General features: G+C 42.3%; 1 protein-coding gene across 1 annotated transcript in view; it reads left to right on the plus strand.

Moving 5' to 3' along the window:
- Window positions 1-24891, plus strand: part of TEP1 (telomerase associated protein 1) — a 2704809-nt gene that overhangs the window by 2234908 nt on the left and 445010 nt on the right. The window contains exon 43 of the mRNA XM_044058078.1: window positions 8471-8553. Within this exon, the coding sequence (XP_043914013.1) occupies window positions 8471-8553 (83 nt within the window). The remainder of the gene's footprint in view (window positions 1-8470; window positions 8554-24891) is intronic.

Consider the following 24891-nt stretch of genomic DNA (forward strand, 5'->3'; position numbering starts at 1 on the left):
TGGGTTACCAACTGACTCACTGACCGAACCCACACTTTGAAAGTAGCAGACTCTAAATCCAACTTCAGACCAGTGACAAGTGGAGTACCACAGGGTTCAGTCCTAGGTCCACTCCTGTTTGGTATCTACTTCTGTGAAGTACAGGCTAACACAGAAGGTCTTTGGCTAACAAAGTTCACAGATGACTGCAATAATCAAATCTCCTAACGATGTGGACATCCTACAAAAGGGCCTCACTGAGACAGATGCCTGGTGTCAGAGCCATTGTCTCAAGCTCAATGCCAAAAGTGCATTGTCATCCCTTTTGGTAAAAACTCTGTACCCATGACCTACCACATAGGCGATAGTCTACTTAACACCGAAAGTGTGATAAGAGACCTTGGGACACAGGTGGACAGTAGTCTCTCCTTTGATAATCACATCGCCACAGTAGTCAGGAAATCCTTCTACATGGCACACCTCATCACAAAAGGTTTCTCATCCAGGAAAAAAGAGGTCATTGTTCCCCTCTACTTATCACTCATTAGACCCATTATATAGAGTACAACGCCCCTTTCGGTATGTACCTCACAAGACATCTACAGCAACTGGAAAGGCCACAGAAATACCTCACAGAGGATTACCGGCCTCAAACAGATGCCCTCCGCAGATCGTCTCAAAAAACTCCAGCTTTACTCTGTCACATATCGCCTACTCAGAGGTGATCTCTGCCTTACATTCAAAGCTATGTCAAACCCAGAGCTGTTGGACATGCTCCACATAAAGAAATCCCAATCCCTCGAGCTACACACTCTAGGGACCTAAACCTTGTCCCTACAATAAACAGAACATGCTGGAGGGATAGATTCCTGTCTCAGAGACCTATCTGTATCAAACAAAGCTCCTCATTAGCACTCTTCAAGAAAAATCTTGATGATTGGATGGGAGATAGGAAATTCACCCCGGGGATCAGTTCTGTGCCTCTGCTTGACAGGGGGACAGGAAAATAATTTTCTTGGGTGGCAAAAGCCAGGGTACCGTTTGGCTAGACTTATATAGGCCCTAACATCAATAGCCTAGTACCTACCTATGAACCTATATTGTATTTCTCATGTGTACTCTTTTAAAAGGTTTGACTTTGCCAACACAACCAAAAGCTCATTAAACTAGGACAATGGCCACATCATCTGCCTTTCGGTCCAGAGCTTCCATTGATGACATTTGTGCAGCTGCCACTTGGCCTAAAGTTCATACCTTTGTGGCTCATTATAAATTGGACATCATCTCCAGAAACAGAGCTGCATTTGGCTCTGCGCGGTACTCAGGAAATGCCTTCCATGAGGGCCACCCAAGGTTACTGTAGTTGGGGACTTTGTCCCATTCATTGAGGAGCGAATTAAAATGACTCATCAGGTATTTAAGTTATGTACTTACCATAACTATGCATCTGTGTTGTCCATTTTCATTCTTCCTTAACTTCCCTCTCACTTTCCCCCTTCCATGTCTTTGGGAGTGACCTGATGGAGTTTCTCAGGAACCATAGTTTCTGTTTTAGCCCCTGTTCATTTTTTATTACACTTTTTACTGTCAGTGCTATGGTTATGTTCCTTTTTTTCAAACATTGCTTAGAAGCAGCAAACTCGATCTGAAGTAAAGCTGTGATCAGGAGTATTATGGGTAAAGGGAGGAGTTTATGAATCTGATCGTAGATTGCAAAAACGTGCCTGAGTCAGATCCGAGGATCGGATCCAAATCCATTTGTTATAGAAGAATGAAAATGGACAACACAGATGCATAGTTATGGCAAGTAAATAACTTAAATTTCTTCATTTATCGCGTGCCTAATGCATGATTTAATCTATCCTGCCACATAAGTTATTCAGTGATAGTGCAACCATGTGCAGCTGTGCTTTCTTCGGCAGTGGAAAGAAACAGGACAAATGTGAATGATCTTCTCCTTATCTCTAGATTCATTTACTAGGTCTGCATGTATGCCAGTGTTCAGTTTGCTCTGCTGCTACCATTTTCCTTTGTGCCTGATGGCTTAGATTTTCTATAGTGATCACTTCTGGGTCCTTCTCTCATGAATTATTAAGTTTACCATTTCATTTCCATGTTAAGTCCCAGGTTGTCAGTACTTGCATGCAAAAAATGTTTTTGGAATGGCTGAAGTGAAGCTGCCAAATTTTAGACCTTAATTAGGACCCTTTTGTGTTTTCTTCTTCATCTATCACATTGTTGTTATCTACAAAGATACTGCTCCAGTTTTCTTTGCCCTTTTCAAGGCCTTTATTCAGCACATGCAAGAGGGCTGGACACAGGACGACTCTTGCAAGTCACCATTCGTTGCATTCTTACCCTGTGATTACTTCCCCCGGACTATTAATTTCTTACCTTTTAGTTGGTGGCCTGTTGAAAGTCTGAAAATTATAATTGTCATCCTTGGAGCAACAAAAGTGTGTGTGTGTGTGTGTGTGTGTGTGTGTGTGTGTGTGTGTGTGTGTGTGTGGAGGAATATGTACTCATTCTGAGTTGCCGTTTTAAGTATTCCTCCTACTTTGCAGTACAGTGATCTATGAGTTAGTGTACAAAAGTAGCAGGGGGGAGGGGTACTGTCATCCTGCAAAAGTGCTTTAACAGCAACTTTCTTAATTTCCTGGTGTTTTTTATTTTTTGCTAAAAGTCAAACATTAATTATCCAGAGTCCTGGGACTGACACTTCGGATGGGGTTCCCTTTTATGTAACCACTTCTTTGTCCATCTACAGGTTTGTTGTCCACAACTGTCCCTGTCATTGTTGCTAGAGAAGTCTACAGTTCAGGACTGACTCAGAGACTGTGCTGAAATTTGAAAGGTTTGTCTGTTTACAACCATAATGATCCAGTCATAAAACTGAATTAGACTGGTTTAACAGCAGTAGTTAAATACTACTGTTCAGAAGTTTTCCTTTAGAGGTTGTTCTATTTAACCGTTACTGCACAGCAGTTTAAATGATAGGGTCCCCATGATTATTATATATAGAATGTATGGTATGGCTCATATTGCTCTTGCCATCTTTTTTATATTGGGCAAACTTGAAAGCAAACACTTATTGTATACAAGGGCATATTTAGGATGTAAAGAATGTCACTGCTACCAGTCCCCTGGCTATTCCTTTTTATTTTACTTATGACATGGGTCCTGAATGTTGAAGTTTTTATTGTATGTTATTTTAAAATGCTGAATTATTTGTTTGAATATAGCCGACATACTACATAGTAAGGAAGCTTGGTTAATTTTTGATAATACTTTATAGGCAAGTGACCTGAATATAAAAGATAATGATGGGGTTTTTGGTTATAATCAGCTTGTCATATCTCGAAACATGGGTGTCAGAAATGAAGCTTGAGAGGTAAATATCTTGATGTTCATGTCAAGAATACATAACAAGCAGTTATGATCAGAAAGAAACTCAAATCATAAATTATGCAGTGTGTGAACTTCATTTGCTCTGATGTACTACTGCTTGCAGCGGGAGGAAAAGTATAAGAGTACAAAGCTCGGCTTTCAACCTCCCATGTGGAACACTAGCTCTTAAGGTGGAACAAATGTGCAAAATGTTCATAGGTGTGTACTAGGCTAATGGCCCTGGAGCCTTTACAAGCCTAGCCCATAGGATTACCATGGCATCGTGCCACCCGACCTTAGTTCCCAGTGCGTCTGTCGAGTAGAGCCACTGGAGTGATCCCTGGGGTGAATTTTCTATTTCCCATCTGCTCATCAAGATTTCTTTTGAAGAAGGCCAGTGAGGTGCTCTGTTTGACGTCTATGGGAAGTCTGTTCCATAGCATGGGCAGTCTCTGGGTTATGAACCTGTCCCTCCAGCACGTTCTGTTGATTGTGGTAATGAGGTTGAGGTCTCTGGAGCGTGTGTGGTGTGGAGGGATTGGGATTTCTTTAGATGTAGCATTTCTAACAGAGCTGGGTCAGACATGACTTTGTAAGTCAAGCAGAGATCGCCTCTAAGTAAGCGATATGAGGCAGAGAATAGTTGGGAGTTTTTTGAGTCTGTCCATATAGGCCTAGGATCCTCTTTGTGAGGTACTTTTATCGGCCTCTCCAGTTGTTTCAGGTGTCTAGTGAGGTACATGCCAAATGGAGCATTGTACTCGATGATTGGCCTAATGAGGGAAGAGTAGAGGAAGACAATGACCTCTTTCTTCCTGGATGCAAAACCCTTAGTAATGAGATGTGCCACAGTTAGTAACAGATTTTTAAAAACTTCAACTATGAAGCTCACAGAATGAACTAATATGATTCACTATTATTTTCCAATGATATCTGCATGAGCACAAGAGAATGAATTCATTCAAAAGTAATGGACCAGAAATGTATTTCAGTTCGCTGCTGTCAAAATTTTGTCTTCTCAACTTCTTAGCTCGAATCAGAGACAGACACAAAAGTCAGGAGTAGATTTTTAATGTTTCTCTTGTATACTTAGAAAGTTGCTAGAGTAAAAAGGTTTGCATTAGGAAGCATTTTCTGAAGTATACAAAGTCTGAAACTTGTTCCTGTCATTATTTAATGACTGCAGCTCACAACAGTTTGCCCGAAAAGCACACATTTTACAAGGCATGGACAAAATACTTCTTAACTTCTTTGCTCAAGAATTGTAGATAAAATCCATATTTTTAAATACCATTTTCTTTAATTGATTAGCTAAGCAGGTAAACTCACTGTACAAAATGTCCCTTTTCAGAGATGACCCAGGAGCACTGTCCGAGTGACTTGCTGAAAGGCACACTGTAGACAAATGGAGGTGGACGGTTTCAAACCCTGTACTTTTGACTACAGGAAGCAGTTTGTTAATAACTCAGAGTTTTAAGTGCCAGATAGCTCCAATTAACTTGAAATGCATTTTCTCAGCAGTAATTATGAAGCTCTAATGACTAGCGTTATTGACTGACTGTTGTCCTCAGTAATGTATCAGAAAATAAAGACATTAAGGAAAGTCTGTCAGTTAGTGAAGTGGAAGGCTTTGCTCTTAATGAGCTACTTCTCATAGTCAGCGGTACAGGGATTGACTCTTTGTACCTCCGTTTGCCTACTGTGTGACTCTGAGCAAGCCAGTTAACCAGACAGTGCTTCTGAGACTTGACCTCCCCCCAAAAAAAGGGTAAGGACTTGGTAAATTTACTTTCTGAGCAATAACTGTGGCACTCTGATAACTGGTATTACTGACTGACTGTAATCTCCAGTGATTTACATTCTACTGACTGATATTACCAACTGACTGTAATCCCCAGTGATTTACCTGATTTCTATCATCCTGGAGGCCATCTTTTTGGGACAGGGAGTACGCACACACACACACACACACACACACACACACACACACACACACACACACACACACACACACACACACACAATACATCCTGATCTCTAAAGTTTTTTTGCAAAGATAGATCTGATCTCTGTTAAAAAAAATCTCCCAGATTAAAGGCTGTATCATCCACATGGGCAGCAGTAAAAATCTCCTGCCAGTCTCCAGAACAGAAATCTCATGGGCTGCAATATAATCTTTTGTTCAATTCCATGTTGAAACAAGGCTGGTGGTTGTAGGCAGTACCTTCCAGAGCAGCAAAGTGGGTAATCAGACGTTTGTTTTCCCCCCTTGCAAAAAAGAAGTTTAAAGGAGAAGAATGATTTTTGAGATTCATTCTTCCAGTTTATTGGCACTCAGCCTTTCGAGTGCCGACATTTCAATATGGAGCCCATTTTAATATTTGTGGACATTTTTTTTAAGGCTTTTTAAAAACTTGCAGTTTCTGTGAGTACTTAGTTTAAATGGTAAAAGTTCTGTGATACACTACAGCATCAGATATGTTCACCTAATTTACTGTATGTTTTCAGTACTGGTACAGGGAAAATGACCGTCATTGTCCTGAGAAACCAGAACATGGTCTTAGGGTGTCATGACAAGTTATACCAAGATGAAAAAGAGCACAGTATTTAACACCTTGGCTTTCTTGGGCCAAGGAAGTACACTGTGTACCTCTGCTGTGAGCATTAGTTTTTACAGGCAGCTTTATTGTAGAGCACCTCAGCAGAGATGCACTTGAGTGGCAGACCTTAAGCAGCAAGATTAAATTTAATCACATTTTATTTAATTTAATTATTTTACATTTGTTGACCGGGCTAGTCCAACTGGATATATGTCCATTTTCAGTAGAGGCCCGGGGAGAAAAGCTCCACAAAACACACTATCAATTATACTATGTAACATTTACAAATGCAGCTACATTTACAGATATTTTGCCATCCATTACATTTTGTTGCATTTCTGTAAACAGAATCATGGTAGATTTCAGCTATGGTTAGCCATTCAAAGATATCACTAATAACATTATTAAATATAGGAGAACACACTTTGCAGTTAACAAAAAAGTAACTAGCTTATACAGGTATGGTGACTAGCTTATACAGGTATGGTGATTCGTGCCCTGAGAAAATTGAGGTAGTTAGGGTTAGAACAAGGGCATAACCACTGTGATTTAAGGTATGGTTTCAATTTGCTTTTAAATAGTGTTGTTGAGGAAAGGGAGGTTAGGTCTCTGGGGAGGGAGTTCCAGGTTTTGCCCACAGTATTAGCGAACAAGGAGTCACCAGTCAAATTGTTAGATTTACCTATTTGTACAAGTAGTTTATTTGATGAGCGTTGGGTCTTGCGGTTATTATAGGGGGTGATTTAGGTTTGTAAGTATTGGTGTGTTAGTAGTTTGATACAGGATCTTGTGGGCAACCGTTAACTAGTAGTAGATTTGGCAACTCTAGCCATCCTAGCTGCTTAAGGTTATCGCAATGATGGGTTCTGAAGGCAGACCCAGTTGCAAATCTGGCAATATTATTGTAGAAGATTGGAAGCTTATTCAGGTTGTTTTTACATAGTTTAGTATATATAGGCGAGGCATAGAGAAGGATAGATATTAAGTGGATATGGGCAATGGTGGCCCTGGCTAGTGGAGTCAAAAAGGGTTTAATCCTTTTTTTATAGTACTGTTAATATGAGAATCAAAGGTAAGGTTGTTATCAATTAGTACCCCAAGAAGTTTAGTAGTAGAATCAGGAGATATAATAGTACCACTGCTTGATGTCACTGTAAAGTTAAGTAGGCAGGTCCTACAGGTGGGAGTGAATAATAGCAGTTTTGTTTTTTTGGGGTTCAGGATGAGACATCGGTGTAGAAGCCATTTCTCTACTGTATTAAATACGTTTTGGGTTAGGGACAGTAGGTCAGATGGTGAAGTGGAAGAGCAGATTAACGTGGAATCATCCGCATATTGGATACAAGCAGCTTGAGGTATTACAGAATATAGGTCATTTATAAAAATAGAAAATAGGAGAGGGCCTAATATGGAGCCTTGAGGGACACCAAGGGCAGTTGGGAGGTGGGAGGATAAGTTGTTCTCCCATAGGACAGCCTGCTGTCTGTTGTCTAAGTAGGATTGGAACCATTAGATAGCCAGTGTGTCTAGAGACAGGTTTTTGATATGTTTATGAGTAAGTGGTAGTTAACCATATCGAAGGCTTTCGAAAGATCAATGAAGAGGGCTGAGGATAGAGTGTTGTTGTTGCGATTCTTATTAATACAGTCAGAGAAAGATAAGAGAGTGGAGGTGGTGCTAGCAAATGGCCTAAAACCATGTTGGCAGTTTAGGTGGTTTAACAGCTGTTTATGAATGCATTTCTCCATGATTTTTGCCACTGGAGATAATATAGCTATAGGTCTATAGTTTGATAATTCGTTGGAGTTACCACCGTTATGCAAGGGGCTAATGTGTGAAATTTTCCAGATTAATGGGGGTAGTTCCTTCAGTAATAGTTTTATTAATCAGGATAGAAATTGGGTAGGCTATGGCTTTTGCAGTTTTTTGCAGGTATTCTGCGGGTAGTAGGTCTGCAGAGAGGGTGGTAAGTTTAAGCTTTTGCATAAGGGTGTAGACAATTATTATTGATTGTGCCACATTGTGTCACGTCTATTCAACTTAAATGCGCAAAAGCACATTTAATTGAGCAACTAAAGCCAGTTAGTGCTTTAGACTCCATTAAATATATACTTACAACATTCAAGATGCTTCTTAGAAGGAATTGTGTGCCACTGAATCAGCTGTCAGTACTCACCTAATTAGTGCTGCTGTATGAGTGAGTTTCATCAGAGATGGGATTTTGAAGTCATATTGGTTGCAGACATTTCTGTTGTAGATTGTTTCCATGTTGGCAAACATCTGTATGAATATTTTATTGAGAATGCCACGGGAAAGTTTTGGTGGTGGTATTCCTTGAAACATAGCTTTTGTCTGTGATACGCTGTGCTGCACTGCTGATTTATTAGCTTCTTACTGTTGTCACGTACCATAAGATAAGTAATTGTGATTATTTATCTTTACTTTATTTAGTACAACATCTTTCATTGCTCTTTAAATGATTTACTGAAAATTTGTTTTTTCAGAGGAAGGACCGTGGAAGCCAGAAGAAATTATGGTTGCCACAGTAAGTGATGATGGCACTGCAAAAACATGGTGTCCTTTGTTGGTAAGTGTGAGATAACTGTTATAACACAATGCTAAAAATGTATTCAGCTATCCACATTCTGATGCCTTGCTTTATCCATTTCAAAGTCACAGGGGAGCTAGGGCATCTACTAGCACTTTGCAGGGTAGAGAGATTAATCTTGGATAAAATGCCAGTCTGTTACAAGGCGTGACCATGGATGTATGTGAGTGTGCACACTTGCACTCACACTTTCTTACTGGCAGTCTGGAGGACTATCGGTGCACCTATGGCATGGCTTTGAGTTGTGGGAAGAAAAGGAGCACTCAGTGAAAGTCCATATGGACAGATGGGAGACAGAGTTCTCATGCAAAAAGTATGTCATCCAACAGCATAACTAAAGAACCAAGGGCTTTGAGACATAACTGTTCTTACAGTATTGTATTACCTTGCTGTGCAGCTAAAATATTTAAAATTTACTTTAGCGTGGCTTTTTAAGTTTAGGACATTTTTCAAGGCTTGCACATAAGCAATGCTGCACACTTTCATGTATCACATAGATCACTAAACAGCGAACTCTGTTAGTGCACAGGGATGAACAGTCCAGGAAGCCTGGATTTGGTTCGTGGCTTATATGTGTATAGGAGTTGGTAAGTAGAATGGAGGAATGATAAGATTTTTCCTGCTCACCTCTATTTTTTGGGAGGCAGGTTGTGGTGACATGCTGGAGAAAAAGGGAGGCCTTTCCTGTGACCCTGGCAAAGACAGAAGCTTTGTCAAAAAACTTTACTCTGCTCTAGACATTTCCTTGAAAGGTAACTGTGCTAACAAAAAATATATTTCAAAAAATCTTACAGAATTTCAGTGAAGCCTTCAATGAAGCTAGTATTATATGAATTAGTCACTGGTGAAAGTTTGCTACCAGCTGTACCTAAATAGCTGAGTAACTCAGTCATTTGTCAAAAATCTGAGATAAGTATTCCAGAATAGCTAGAACTTGAGCAGAAAAAGATCCCTGGAAAGTTGCCCATAAAGAAAACCTTTTCTATTTACTTCTGCATGCTTATTTAGTGTAAGGATTCTAGGCAGATGTCAAGATTTGGACAACCCTAGAAGCATAAGCAGGATCCCGGGCCATCAGTAAAACTGAAGAAACCATGCAATAAAATAAAAGGAGACAAGGTCCAGGTAAGACTTGCCAAGTCAGGTGCATTAGAAGACTCTTGATTGGTGACAAGCAGAGATACCTTTCTTGTAGATAAAGCCACAGGAGAAGGATAAAAAACTTTTTTAGTCCAAAATAGGGTTTGGAGAATGACTTTCTCCTCTCCCTTAATGGCTGCCTTAATGATTTTGGAATAGGAGAAAAGTGTAAAGGCTGTGGGAATGTTTTAGACTACAGTATCCCTGGACATCTGTCCTTGTGGAATGAAGGAGGAGAAAGAGCTACTGCAGTTGGTATTGTATTAGAGGGAAACATGTTACAGCAAGGTGTGCCTCACTGGTAAACTATCAGTTTTGCCACTGGCAAACTTAAAAGTCCAGTCTTGCTGCATTAACAGATAGTGGCTTAACCTGCCTACCAAAGAATTAGCCTGTCTAGATATGCTTGCTACTCTCAGAAAGCAGTGAGATAAAGTTCTCCAGTCCCATAGCTGCATGATCTCTCACCACATGAGATTTGAATGAGGCCCTCCCTGCTTGCTTGATGTAGCCATACCATTGCTATCTTGTTTCAGTGGATGGCATTTCCATCTTGGGGAAGACAGTCCTAGAGTGCTTACTGGGTGTAAACATTCTGAAACCACTAGTCAGTGAGGGGGGATGGCTATATTCAAGACACCACTCATTTTCTTTGCATTCTTTCAGGTTATCGTGACCTACCACCTAATACTCTTTTAGGCATAACGGGTGTGCATCACTCTACACAAACATCCCACATGAGGATGGCATTTCTACCTGTCCTACAATGAGTGTTGCATCACTCTACCTAGACATCCTACATGAGGACAGCACTTAATCCTGTCCCCACAATGGGAGTTGCATCACTCTACACAAACATCCTGCAAGAAGGAAGAGATAGTCACCATGGGTGAACTATAAAGGGAGTGATGATTTCCCTGGATAGGACTTCACGTGCCCATTTGTCCTATATATTGGCCTACCTAGCTGTAAAATGGATGGAGACCTACCCCCCTCCCCCCGACTGTCACCAGAGATGGACAGGTCTGGCAACATCTTGGAGTTTCATTTGCTGATTTCTGGAGGATACAACCTCTGCCATGTGGGGTGATGTGCATCCGGAAGCAGCTGCAAACTCATTGGCTTCTGTCTGAATGCTTTCCAAAATCTATCTCTTGGCTGCCTTTTAAACCACACATTCCTGGAATTCTTCTGATATTGGAAAATGTCTGCTGTGGAGTGGAGAACTTAACATCAGCTGCTGTGAGATTTTCTTTTGCCTTCATGTTCATTGTTTAAGTGCTTAGCCTTCATCTTAGAACCAAATAACTTGAAGACTTCAAATGGAACACTGATTATCAACACATTGAAGTTTACAGCAAAGGTACAACATCTGAGCCAGCATACTTCCGAACAGTAATGCATGTCCCAGGTTGTCGGACTGCACCATTGTTCACCTTATAAACAAGTTACGTGGTCAAGTTAGGAATAGTGGACACGGTTGCTACATGAGCCATTTTGCTTTTTTACGTGTGCCATGTAACTCATCTCCTAGAGTTCAGTGCAATTGAATCATACATGTTATTTAGCTAAGTGCTCAAATAGAGATAATACTGGACATATATGCACACCTCCTGTTCTGGTCCAGGGCCCTGGCTGCTTTACCTGAGAATTATCTTTTAACTCATTACAACCAAGTGCACCTTCAGGTGTTTATGCAGTTACCTCCTGCTCTGCCTCTAGGCATCAAATATTGCTTGTTCATATTAGCATTAATAATTCCAAAACCATGCTACATGCAAGGTATCAGAATATTTTATCTTGAAGCATATATGATGGCAAACACAGTTGTGCTGATATTTGACCTCTGTCAATGAGTATTTGTTAGACCTGTAAGGCTATAATTTCATTTTTTTAAAGGTTCAAGCCACACACACACAAAAAGCTATGCTGGTGGGAATGAGTTTTAAGGGGCAACTATCATCATTATGGAGTCAGCCAGTGAAGTTTCAGTCCATGATTCCCAGGCAATGAGAAGCCAGAGGTTTTTGTCTGGCCTCCTTCACATAGATACTACCATATCTGCCTGCTCTCTGTCCTTTTATACAATGTACGTGATCATCTTGTTAGCTGAACCACCCAAGGAAATGATGGGGACGAGCAGAAAGCTTTTTAAGAATTTTATGCAACATAAGGATTTGCCTGAAATTGGGGTATTCAGGAGGAGGCCCCGAGGAATCCTCCCCATCACTGTTTTTGGTATCTGGGTTGGAGGACTCCTTGGTGGTCTAAATGCATAAGCGTTTCATGGGAAACTCTGAGGATAAAGATTCAGTGCTTCTTATTATTACCCAGTATCTATATCCACATGGGCTTTCCACCCCCTGTCCCTTTGGTGGGAGGATGGATGAGCTAAAGTTAAAGACTTAAGGAATTCTGGGGCCAAAGCTAATGGCTGTGCAATGTCTTGGGGCCAATCCATCAGTAGACATCCATCAGTGATTGTGCTGCCCTCATTGAGGATACCCTCCCCATGTGAAGTGGTCTGTTAGAACTAAGGACAGCAGTACTGAAGAGGATGGCACAAAGTTGTCACCCCAACCATTTGCAATGAGGGGCCAATCAATGCTGATGTGGGAAGCTTCGGACCCAAGGCATCAAACACCAAGGCCATTAACACATGAAGCAGCGCTGACATGGTCATGATTGACTCCTCATTGCCAGTACCTCTTGACCTAGAAATAGTTGGCATTAAACAAGTCAGCACTAAGGCTGCCAACACGAAGAAAGAGTCAGCACTGAAGACACAGGTAAGATTTGTCTCAACAAAGGAACGAGTTTGAGGAGTATGATTCCTGAGTTTTGTCGTGCAGCTTGCACTTAGATTAAAACCTTCTTTGTGTTAAATAGTTTTTATATGGAAATTAGAAAAGTATATATTGCTTGTTAGTGCTATATGTAACAGATCTGATGAAGACCTGAAAAGGGCAAAAGTGCTCATCTGTTGTTTTAACTTAAGCTGTGGTTTATATAAGCAGTTCCAGCTTAAATCATGTTTTTGTATTTTGAATAACAATACAAAGCGATCTGTAACACAGACCTTACATAAGAAGTTTTGACAACGATAATTTGTATGCCGATATTAAGAATAAGTGATCCTATACAATTAGTTTTCTCTTTTGTCTTTTGCTTTTAAGGGAAATGTTCACTACCCTTAAGGCTGGAAAACTACATTTTCTCAGTACTAGGTTACATTGTCTGATTATACACACACACATACATATAAAATAAAATGTAAAATTTATGTTTATAGTGCATCCTGTGCTGAAAAGGGTCAGTTTGCCCTGTCATGCTATTGTGGTTAACAAATGTACATTAAAAATGGGATGAAAGAGCAAGAAATACAATGTCTTACCCAGGTATGTAAACTCAGAGGAAATATTAGAAGTGCCTCTGCAATGCATACCATAGCAACAGTATAGGGGAAAAGGTGATTGCATTACCTACCTCTGGGCCATTTGTGGAAAGGAATGAGTACATATTTGTTCCAGTTTGTAAAGTCCATGCATCTCGTGTGCAGATTATTATTCCAAGTGCCATAAAGTAATAAAACTGAAATACACAGTAAGTGTAATTTGTGCACTGGAGACATGGAATAACTGATGCTGACTTATGTAGCAGTAGTCTGCATTACACAAATCAGGATGACTTATCTGACAGTGGTCTGCAGGACACAAATCGGGAAGTGATATTTGTGCATGATTAGGAATTCGACATCTAGTCTTCAGTGCCTGCAATCCACTGGATAAGCAGAGAGAACTGTCTGACCATGGAGGAAACTAATGAGAAGAGAGGAGGTGTAGCAAAATCTATGAAGAGGGTCATTATGCAGTTTTGGAATGTAGGAATACTGCTTTGCAGGAACAGTTTCTCTTCTGCCCAATTGTTGAACAAAAGCTGAAGGACAGATTATTTACATTTACTACATTTCTAATTCCTGTAACTCAGCATGATGTTAAAGAAATCGGCAGAAACAGAGATGCGACCATGAGAGAAGACTGACAGATTTACAGGTTGAAGACAAATTGTGTATACAAAAGGCATTGGAAGGTCCACAGTTTAAAGCTGAAGCAGTTTGTAAAGCTGGTAAATAAGGATTTCTTGTACTTTTTGAAGATGGTAAGCTCTGCAGGCAAAATATATTGGTCATTTCTTGAAGACAAATCTGTTGAAACTAGTTTTAGAAAGATTAACAGGTGCTAAGTGCCCCCAACCAATCCTTTTACAAGAAAAGAGACTTTACAAAATGTGATAGCCAAGTTGTATTTCTGAACAGATTTTGCATTACAGCAAGAACTGTCTCAAAAGGAAGCTCAGATGTCCCACGGGAAAAGTCTAGTTAAATTTTAAAGATGTGATAAACTCCTGAAAAAAACAGACACTTACAAGGATATTGTCCTGTGCAAAGAATGTTTTTATTGACAGAAAAGTTTCGTTATTGATAATGGTTTCTTTAATATGTAAAAATGTGAGCTTGATGTGAATGACCCATGAAGTGCCAAATACACTTAAGGTTACTTTACAGTTATTAATGAAACATAGCATATGTTACTTCATAAATATGTACTATAGATTTCTAGTTTAAAAAATATTACATGTGGATGTATACTTCGAAGGCCAATAGACTCTTTATCCATCTATTTTCCAAATCATTTGTCCTTGTAAGGGGCATGGTAGTAACAAACTGAGTGGGGCAGACCAAACTTCTCCCTTCCCAGTCGCAGTATCTAGTTCACCCTGTGGGATGCCCAGTCATTTCATTGCCAGCTGAGAGATGTAATTTCTGCACAGTGTTGTAGGATTGCTCCACAGCCAACAAGTGGGCTTTACCTGGTGTTCCTCCAATGGGGGCATCTTCACTAGTCGCTTAAACTCCCTCAGTCCTGAGGAGCATTGCCTATACTCCAAGATTCTCCTGGATTGCTGAACTCATTACTATGCCCTGGAGAGAGTGCTGCAACCATATAGAAAATTTTAATTTGCATTGTTTATCCATGATCCCATGCTTTCAGTCACTATCCAAAGATGTTATGTTGTTCATCTCGCCTTCCTTCTTTCTGGTTGGGTTCAGAGCCGATCTCGGTTCTGACTCGGCCACGTCCAAAGCTCGAAGAGTCCTTATTGGCTCGAGGCTAACCCCTTATCCCAGCATGCATAGTGGTAATGACCCAGATCTCGTTTGCCGCTGGCAGCATCGAGATTGTCTTTGCTGGCTCAGGCTAAGTAGTCTATTTTTTCTGTCAAAATTGCTGTTTGTTCAGGGCTAATTTATATTATTGGTTAGAGTTTAACTGTCTTATCACCCCTGTACTCGTTAGTTATTTGTGTTTATAGGCTGTCGTTTCCTCTCAGGCCTGTGTTTTTTGTGTGTTTTGTCAGCGGCCCATTTTTCTTCAGGATTATCTTCCCTTTTTCCCTCCTTGCTTCTTAGGGAAAAGCCAATAAGTTAGAGCCTTTCTCCCTTTGGGAACTTTAGCCATTCAATTTAGAGGCTACCCCCTCCTTATCTTTCTTCCCATTTAAAAAAAAAAAAAAAAAAAATCTCTCTACTTTATTACGTTCTTCTTGTGTGTAATTATGTCTAAAGAATCTACAAAGCATTCAGGCTTTAAAAAATGTGATTTGTGTTGCCAAAAAATGTCCATTACGGACAGGCACACGAGTTGCGTTTACTGTTTAGGTTTGGTCCACCTTCGAGATTCATGCTCTGTGTGCCATGCCTTCAGCGCGCGAGTGTTGCAGGAAAGGCGCAACAAGCTGATCTTGAGGGTGTTGTTAAAACCTCAGGTTGAGGTTGCTTCGGTTACTCAGCCTTCCAGATCTGATGGTAGTCAAGCTTCTTTGTCGGCTCCACCTTCGGTGCCGACAAAGGCAAAATCTAAATCTTCGGATCCTTCAGAGCAGATTGTTGGCTCTGAGGATTCCTCTGCTCTGGCAGCTCCATCTGTGGCTTCGGAGCTGTTCCGGACTCATAAGAGGTTGAGATCTCCTTCCTTGGATCCGCTGAGATCCGTGCCACAGTCACCACTGTTACAATCAGAAGCAGGTAGTCACCGGTCCTCGGTCCACTCCTCTCGATCATCCAGGAGTTTATCGGATGATGATGTGGAGAGAGTGGTGAAGAGGCTACTCAAAACACGGGTATTTGCTCAGTTGTTGTCAGGTTCAGCCCAGAAGGAAGTGGATGCATTGTCCAGTCCAGCCTCTCTCTCGGTTCCTCCTCCTCCAACTGCATCCAGTTCAAAGCCAGAGTGCATAGTGGTAGTAGCGGTGGAGCCGTTGGTCCCAACGACTCTTGCTCTGTCAGTTCCGACATTTGCCCTGACCTCCTTGACAGTCCACTCCATCAAGAGGTCTGGGTGCCGAGAGGCTCCCTTGTCAGCTCTGGGGGGGGGGGGGTGACATCGGAGCCTTGTGCAACCCTGCTATTCATCTCGGAGCTTCGGCGCAGGTGAGTTTGGCTGCCACATCTGCTTCGGAGCCATCTCTTTCAGTGCGGAGGTGGTCTCCAGGCTCCTTGGAGCCAGAGCCTCCCTCCATTCTGGACAGCAGTGCTTTCAAGGTGATGAGGAGTGTGCTGTCCACTGAGATGGCTGCACCCTCGGCTCCATTGGCTCCATCCCCGTCAATACCTGTGTCTGCCTTAGATCCCTCTCTCCGTCCCAAGCGTAAGGAACATGTGCCCTGAGATGCCCCACTGGGTAACCCCTCTTCTTCCGAGACCTCTCCTAAGAGGAAACATGTGGACTCCCTTGAGTCCGTCACCTCTGACATGGACTTGGATGACTCGGAAGGGTCCCCATGGTTCCCCTCTGAAGATGTCTCATTCTCAGACATTCTGGAGATCCTTAGACAGAGGGGAAACTGGAAGTCCCTTGCCCCTTCTGAGGATGAGTCCGTGTACCTGGACACATTTGGTTCCCCACCTTCCACCTCCTGGGTGTCCCTGCCTTTCAACCCACTTTTGGCTGTCGTGAGTCGAAAGGCCTGGAGTGCTCCAGAGTCCATGGAGCCTGTTCCGAGAAGGCCAAACAAATTTATGACTGCACCAGATGACAAGTCCTTCCTCTCCAAAGGCATGCCAGTTGATGCTATGGTGGTGGCAGCAGCCACCAAGAAGGAACTTGTGGAGACGACAACTTATATCCATCCACGAAACAAGGAGTCTAGAGCCATGGATAGATGTGGGAAGCATGTTTTCTCTTCAGCGGCCTTTACTCTTCGGTCGCTGAACTACTTGATGCATTTTACAAGGCTTCAGAGGGATCTCCTTAAAGATTTGGGAGATACTCTCCAGGATTCTTCAGCTGAGGGAGTGGCTTCCAAGTCAGCTAACCAGCTAGCGACCTTAACCTCCATTGTCAACTCCTCCATATGCTTATTTTCTTACGCAGCAAATGGAGCGAGTAGGGCTGCAGGCACAGGAGTGGCTCTTCGCAGACATTCCTGTATACACCTTTGTCAATTTGCGGAGCCCTTCAAGTCCTCCTTTACGAAAGCCCCCTTTGACGACTCAGCTTTGTTCGGGCTGCAAGTTCGAGAGACTCTTACAAGGAGTAAACGTGATGGCAAAACTCTTTTTGCCATAAGAGTCTGTTTTTCCACTCTATCCCGGCCTTATCCTTAAGGCCAAAAGAGTGGGAAAATGTGATTCCGTAAATCCCAGGGAGCTTCGCCGGACACTCATGAAGATAATTCCCCCAGAGGCAGAGGGGGAAATAATAATGGGAGATGCCAACCTCACAGCAGGGTGGGTCCGCAGTAGAGCAACAGGGATACATTCTCTGCCAGACCCTTTCAGAATCCCTGAAGGATTGCCTGGTTGCTCACCTCTGGAGGCATTCGGGGTCAGAATTTCACTGTACCCAAGAGCCTGGCAAGATATAACAGAATATGAATGGTTACGGTGCTTAATATCCAGGGGTTACAAAATTCCCTTCTCCCAACCACCCCCAATGAGTCAAAAATCAACAATCCCAGATGTTCCACCCAATCTTCGGGATCAAGCAGTCATAGAAGTAAAAACTTTGCTGCAAAAAAAAGCCATTCAGGAAGTCCCTGCAGACCAGACAGAATCCAGAACTTACTCAGGGTTCTTTTTAGCTCCAAAGAAAACGGGACTGGAAACCTATCTTGGATCTCAGCAAGTTAAACAGATCAGTAAAGAAGACCAAGTTCTGGATGGTGACACTGCAGTCCATTCTACCCTTTTTGGGTCAGGATGATTGGATGTGCTCTATCGATCTCCAGGACACGGTACTACCATATAAAAATGGACAGATGGTCCAGGAGACATTTACGCTTCCGGCTGGGAGCCAGTCATTATCATTTTAGCTCTTCCCTTTGGTCTCACCACAGCCCCCAGGGTGTTCACCAAATGCATGGCAGTAATCACAGCTCACCTGAGATGTTTGGGATTCCAGGTGTTTCCTTATCTAGACGACTGACTCCTCACTGCAACCACTGAGCATCATCTCCTAAGGGCCAGGAACCACACGATTCACACTTGTGCACGCCTAGGAATCACAATAAATTATGAAAAATATGTCTTGCTGCCCTCTCAGTATATTACTTTCATAGGCGCTTAGCTAAATACAAGAGACATGATAGCCAAGCTTTCACAAGAAAGGGTGCTTGCCATTCGGGGCCAGGTGTCTCTTCTTTTGTCAAAATCAAAGCTTCAGGCTCGATGTGTCCTGAAAGTCTTGAGATCTACAGTGGTGGCTCCACTCTCCCCTAATCACTCTGGGCAGACCCTTTGTAGCCCCTCTTCTTATAGCCACAGTGACCATGGACGCTTCCCAGATAGGGTGGGGGGGCATTATCTGGGGCAGACAGTCCAAGGAACTTGGCAACCTCACAAGTATCATTTGCACATCAATGTCCTGGAGATGATAGTGGTGTTACTAGCATTGCAAGCACTTCATGCCTCTCTCCCTATGGGCCATATAGCAATTCAGATAGACAACATGTCAGTAGTGTGGTACATCAACAAACAGGGCGGAACCAAATCTTATCCCTTATGTCAGGCGGCCCTACAAGTATGGCAATGGATGATCTCCTCTCAGCATTTTCTGGTAGCAGTGCACATTCTGGGCAAGTCCAACGTGATAGTGGACAAGCCAGGAGGGCAATTCTCATGCCCTATAAGTGGTGTCTGAAAAAAGATGTGGCGGAAATGATCTTCTGCAGATGGGGCCAGCCACTCTGTGATCTCTTTGTCTTCCATCTAAACAACAAATGGAGCAGCTATTTTGCCCAAGTTCCCACTCCAGGACAGTCACCCAGAGATGCACTGGTCCACGATTGGACCCCAGAGATCCTTTATGCTTCCCCCCCCTTTCCTTTGATTCCAAAAGTTTTTCAGAAAGCAAAGTTGCTGAGTTGCAAGCTGATCCTCATTGCTCCATACTGGCCTCATCAGATATGGTTCCCATTCCTATTGCATTACCTGAAGGAGGAGCCTTGGATTCTGGACCTGGTTCTGGACCTTCTGACACATCAGTCGGGCGCTCTGCATCCTTCCATTCAAACTCTCAAGCTGACAGCTTGGTTTCTCCACTTCCAATCCTAGCCAGTCTCCCTGATATCTCTCCTATGGTTCAACATATTTTAGTCTCTTCCCATAAACCAACTACTAGGAAGCTTTACGCTAATAAATGGAAGAGGTTCTCCTCCTGGGCCAAGCAAAATGATATTGATCCTTTTACAGCTCCAATTGCAAAGATTTTGGACTTCCTGGCTGAAACCTTCAAAAAAGGAGCAGCTGCTGCTATGATTCATGTTCAACTGGCTGCTATTTCTAATTTTCATGTGGGAGTCTTAGGTTCTAATGTCATGTCCCATAAGTTATGCAAGGCCTTTTTGAAAGGTGCTACACTATTAAGGCCTCCTATCCGAGAACCTCTCCATCCTTGGGATTTAAACCTAATACTAGCTGCTCTGATCCTTCCTCACTTTGAACCAGCTGCTTCTTGTCCTCTGAAGTTCTTATCATGGAAGACCCTCTTCTTGGTTGCGATTACATCAGCTAGATGGATCTCCGAGTTGCAGGCACATTTCATCCTCCTGCCTTATATGATTTTTCACAAGGATAGAACATCTCTTAGGACTAATCCTTCCATTTTACCAAAAGTCTGCTCAGACTATAATTTGAATCAGTCAGTTGAACTTCCTGTTTTCTTTCAAAGTTATGGCAACAGGGCAGAGTACAAATTACATCAATTGTATGTCCACAGGCAGTTACGATTTTATCTTCAAAGGACCAAGGAAGATCAGATCAACTGTTTGTATCCCTTTCTCTGAGTAAACAAGGCTCATCCAGTACTATTACTTATGTTTATGAGTCTCGGAATGTGTCAGTCCCAGAAAAAGTGAGGGGACATTCCACTAGGTCCTTGACTACCTCCATAGCCTTTCAAGCTAAGCTTCCTTTAGATACTTTTTGCACGGCAGTAACATGGGCTACTCCCCATACCTTCATTACTCATTACAGAGTGGACATGGCCTCTCAGAACAGGGCATCCTTTGGTTCCACGGTTCTGAAGTCTCTCTTCAAGTGAGCCACCCAGGATTTAAGTGCTAGGGACACTGTCCCAACCAGAAAGAAGGAAGGCGAGATGGACAACATAACAAGAAGTTATGTTCTTACTATAACGTTCCATGTTTGTTGTCCTTTATCTCACCTTCCTTCTTGTGTCGTTCCCTCCTTCCCCCATCCTGGATGATTGAGAGGAATTTACCTTTTGGCTGATATGGCTGAGCATCCTTTGCCTTTCAACCTTTGGTGTTCTTGTCACCATGTTTTTCCTTTTCCTGTTGGTACAAGAAGCCTTATTGTTTACTTGCCTCTTTTATTGGGTAATTCATAGTTTTCCTATATAGTGGTTAGTTATCACAAACAAGATCTGGGTAGCTACCACTATGCATGCTGGGATAAGGGGTTAGCCTTGAGCCAGTAAGGACTCTTCGAACTTTAGAAGTGGCCGAGTCTGAGCCGAGATTGGCTCCAAACCCAACCAGAAAGAAGGAAAGCGAGATAAAGGACAACAAACATGGAACATTATGGTAAGAACATAACTTCTTTTTAATGACTGTGAGTGAAGCTTCTCATAAGACTTGGCTCCCACTTCACTACAAAAGTTCAGTGCAATCTCTGCAGTACTGCCAGAGTTGCATATATTTGCTGGTCAGTCTCCTGCTCCTCTCTGTCCTCCGCTGTGAACAAGATCGTGAGATACTTAAATTATTTCACCTGAGGTAATGCACTCCCCCAACTGTAGAGAACATTCCATTCTTTTCCAGGAGAGAACCATGACCTCTGATTTAGAGGTGCTGATTATCTTTCTGTCTGCAACACACACAGCAGTGAATCACTACAGTTTATATTAGAAATTACAGTCATTTGAGGCCAAGAGGAAGTCATCATCTCTAAACAACAGGAATGCATCTCCTTCACCCTAGACTGGATGCTGCTGTGCTGTTACTTCTGTAGCTACACCTTAACATCCTATCCATGAATGTTATAAACAGGAAAGGTGACCAGAAGGTTAAATCCAGCACCCACTGTAGATTAGAGTGCAACTGCTGTGTGCCTTGTCTTTAAGAAGCATGTCAAAAATGGAGCATGCATGTATAAATGCCAGGCACATGCCATTCCTAGTGCCATTTTGAGAGTGCAGCCAGAGAATAAGCATGTATGATTGCAGCAGTTAGTTTGTATACAAGTTACTTAAGTTAAAGTCAGTAAACTTCTATCATGATGTTTGTATAAAATAAAGCTGCTTGAGCAGAACCCATGAAGACTCTTCTGTTGTATCCAAAGTAGGAGAGCAACATGGTGTCAAAACCAGGATCGCAGAGAATAATATTTGGAGCCCTGTGGTGCGGAGAAGACAGTGAAGGTAAACTAAGTGGAACTAGCATGAAAAAGAGCCAGAAAAGAAGCAAAGGTAATGAGAATATGCACAAACTACTTATTTCATAAAAAGGACAAAGTGGGGCATTACAAGGGCACAAAATGCATTATTAAACAAGCGGAAGGCACAAAATGTTTATTAACCAAGAGAAATGTTTAAAATAACGACATTTGACAAAAAGATTATCAGAAAAGTAAAACAATTATGTTTAAGGCAAAATGCGCATGTTTAAAGGGAAAACGAGTATGTTTAAGGCAAAACAGACATGTTCAGAGTAAAACGAGCACAAGAAAAGTACAATGGGCATGAAAAGAGATTAAATGCACAAAACAAATATAAGGGGCACATTAAGCATAAATAAAGCAAGGTGATTATGTTATTGGCAAAGTCCTGTGTTTTGGAATAACTATGGCTTCGTATCATCTCAAGGGCATAACTAAAGATGTTCTTCATGTTTCACTGTTGCAGTCATTACATTTGGTTTATCTGCTTGCAGGTAGCCCTCAGTCAGCCTGATTAACAAAGTCTTGGGTCCTGCATCGGTTGCTGTTCCTTCTTCCATGACGTCAGGTCGTCAGGGGTATAAAACATGCAGCCGACATCATTACATCAGTCTTTCTTGCCATGCGGTGCTCGAAGCAGAAGCAGTTCGCAAGTGCCGGTCGGCCAACTCCTGAAATTTTCATTTTCGAGTTTCAGAACCGAAGTCTTCAACTAAAGCGAAGTATCCCATTGGGGAAAGTTTTTCTTGCTCCATACCGATGTCAGTAAAAGTTAATAATTGCATTACTTGTGGAAAGCAAATACGTCATAAAGATTTTCATTTGCACTGTATTCGTTGCCTAGGCCCTGACCACGACGTACCTTGCTGTCGGTTTTGTGCTTTATTTAATTAGTGCACTATCCGTCATCGGTATATTTTCACCTTTCCATATTTTGGTTTAATTATCCAGAAATGTCATCGGTTAGCCATCCGACTATCGGGATTCCAAAAAAGCTGAAAGATAAAGATAGAGACAGGCTGCCGCGGTCCAAACCTGCCGACGACTCTTCTCCTAAGCCAGTCGCCAGTTCACCGGTACTCAGTGAAGTGCTTTCGCAGCCCCTGATACCTGCTACTTCTGATTCGCAGGCCTCCACTGAGACCCATTCTGAGTCCGGTATGCCACGAGATGCTTTAACTATGGAACCTGCGGATGTCTCTACCTTGGATGGGTCCGGAGCCGCTGTGCAGGCACCGGCTTGGCCTATGGACTTGCATATTAAACCGACGCCTCCTTCTTTACTTAGGCCTAAATCTCGATCCATGCCTAAAAAAATGGCACCCAGGCCACATGCTCAGGCCTCTATGCCTAAAAAACAAATGATAAGAATGGCCGGAGATCTGATGACTCTAATCAGGGGTAGCCAACCCCCCCCCCCACCTTCTAACAGGCCTAGGACTGAAGTTGCTTATGAGTCTTCTGATCAGGATTCTGTTGTTTCTGATTCTTCTGATGTTCTGGATTTACCCTTATCTACTTATGAAGATTCTGATGTAGAGGACTCTATTCCCTCTGCTTCCCCTCCTGAGGATTTTTCTTTTGGGGAAACCTTACATACTCTAAGGGAGCATTTCTACTGGGAAAGCCAGGATTTTTCTGATTCAAAAAAGAGGCTTAGGGATTTCCTTCTCCTACCTCAGCATAGGCCTTTAGCTATCCCTCCTGTACTAGACATTGTTGATGATGATTTTTTGGAATCTAGTTTAGCCCCTGATTCCCTGCCCCCAGAAAACCTGACAGATACTACAGGGTCCCTGAGTCCCACAAGTTCCTTTTTAAAAATCCTATTACAGATCCAGAGACTATTTCACAGGGGGCCCAAGGGCATTAAGGCTTCTACTGCTAAAAATCCTACCCCTTCTGATAGGGAATCCAGGGTGCAGGATAGATGGGGTAAGAAGGTTTACACTTCTGCAATCTTGGCCATTAGGGCTTTAAACTGCCAGTTTCATATGTCAAAGTATCAGCAACATGTTATTGGACTGTTTAAACAGAAAATGATGTTGATTCCTGACTGTGTGGAAAATAAAGAATTACAGGATTTAATGCATTCTGCTGAACAAGTTGGAAAACATACTTTGCAATGTGGTTTTGATTCATTAGAGGCCTCTTTCAGGGCTGCTGTTACTGGGTCTGTGCTCAGAAGGCATGCTTGGCTTAAGGAGCAATCTTTGCCTGATCATGTTAAAGCTAAATTGTTGGATGCTCCTTTAAATCAGGACCGCCTGTTTGGCAACAAGGCTGAGAAAGTTCTTAAAAAGGTGGAAGATAAAGCTAAAGCTATGCAAACTGTTAAAGATTTTTTACAAGTTCAGCCTCCTAGATTTAGTAGGCACTGGCCCTCTAAGAATTGGTCTTTTCCAGCCCCTTCCAGGTCTTCTCAAGCCAAACCCAGACACAGCAAAAACCCCAGGTATCAGTCCCAGGGGACACACAGAACTAAGCAGTGGGGGGCCTCCACTTCCAAATCTGGGAATAATAAGATTCCCCTATGGTAAACTGTCTCAATTACTTTCTTTTAAAATTTCCAAGCACTTATCAACTGAATGCTCCTTTGAGGGGAAATATTTCTCTTCATGCAAAGAATTGGGAACTCATTACCTAGGACAAATGGGTTTTAAATATAATGTCCCAGGGATACAGATTTCACTTCCACACATTGCCAACACCAAGCAGGTGGCCAGACCTACCCACAAATCAGTGGGCAGAGGCCCAAAAACAAGTACTTTCTCTCTTAAGCATGGGGGCTATTCAGCTGGTACCAGAAGAGGAAAAGGGACAAGGTTTCTACTCGAGACATTTCCTGGTACCCAGAAAAACAGTTCATGGTGTCCTATCCTGGACCTGTCTACTCTAAACACCTTTGTGGAGATTCCAAAATTCAAGATGCTGACTCTTCACCAATTGCTTCCTATGCTAGGCAAATATGCCTTGTTGGCAACAGTAGATTTAAAAGAAGCATACCTGCACATCCCAATCAGGGAATCTTGCAGAAGATACCTATGCTTCAAAGCAGACTGCACACACTATCAGTTCTCTGCACTGCCCTTTGGCTTATCTACTGCACCCAGGGTATTCACAAAGTGCCTAGCTCCAGTTTTTGCATTTTGCAGACAAAGAAATATTCAAATATACTCATACCTAGATGATTGTCTAATTCAGGCAGAAAGCCAGGA

Source organism: Protopterus annectens, chromosome 16.part0 (assembly GCF_019279795.1).
Source record: "Protopterus annectens isolate FY-2018-M chromosome 16.part0, PAN1.0, whole genome shotgun sequence".
Lineage (NCBI taxonomy): Eukaryota > Metazoa > Chordata > Ceratodontiformes > Protopteridae > Protopterus > Protopterus annectens.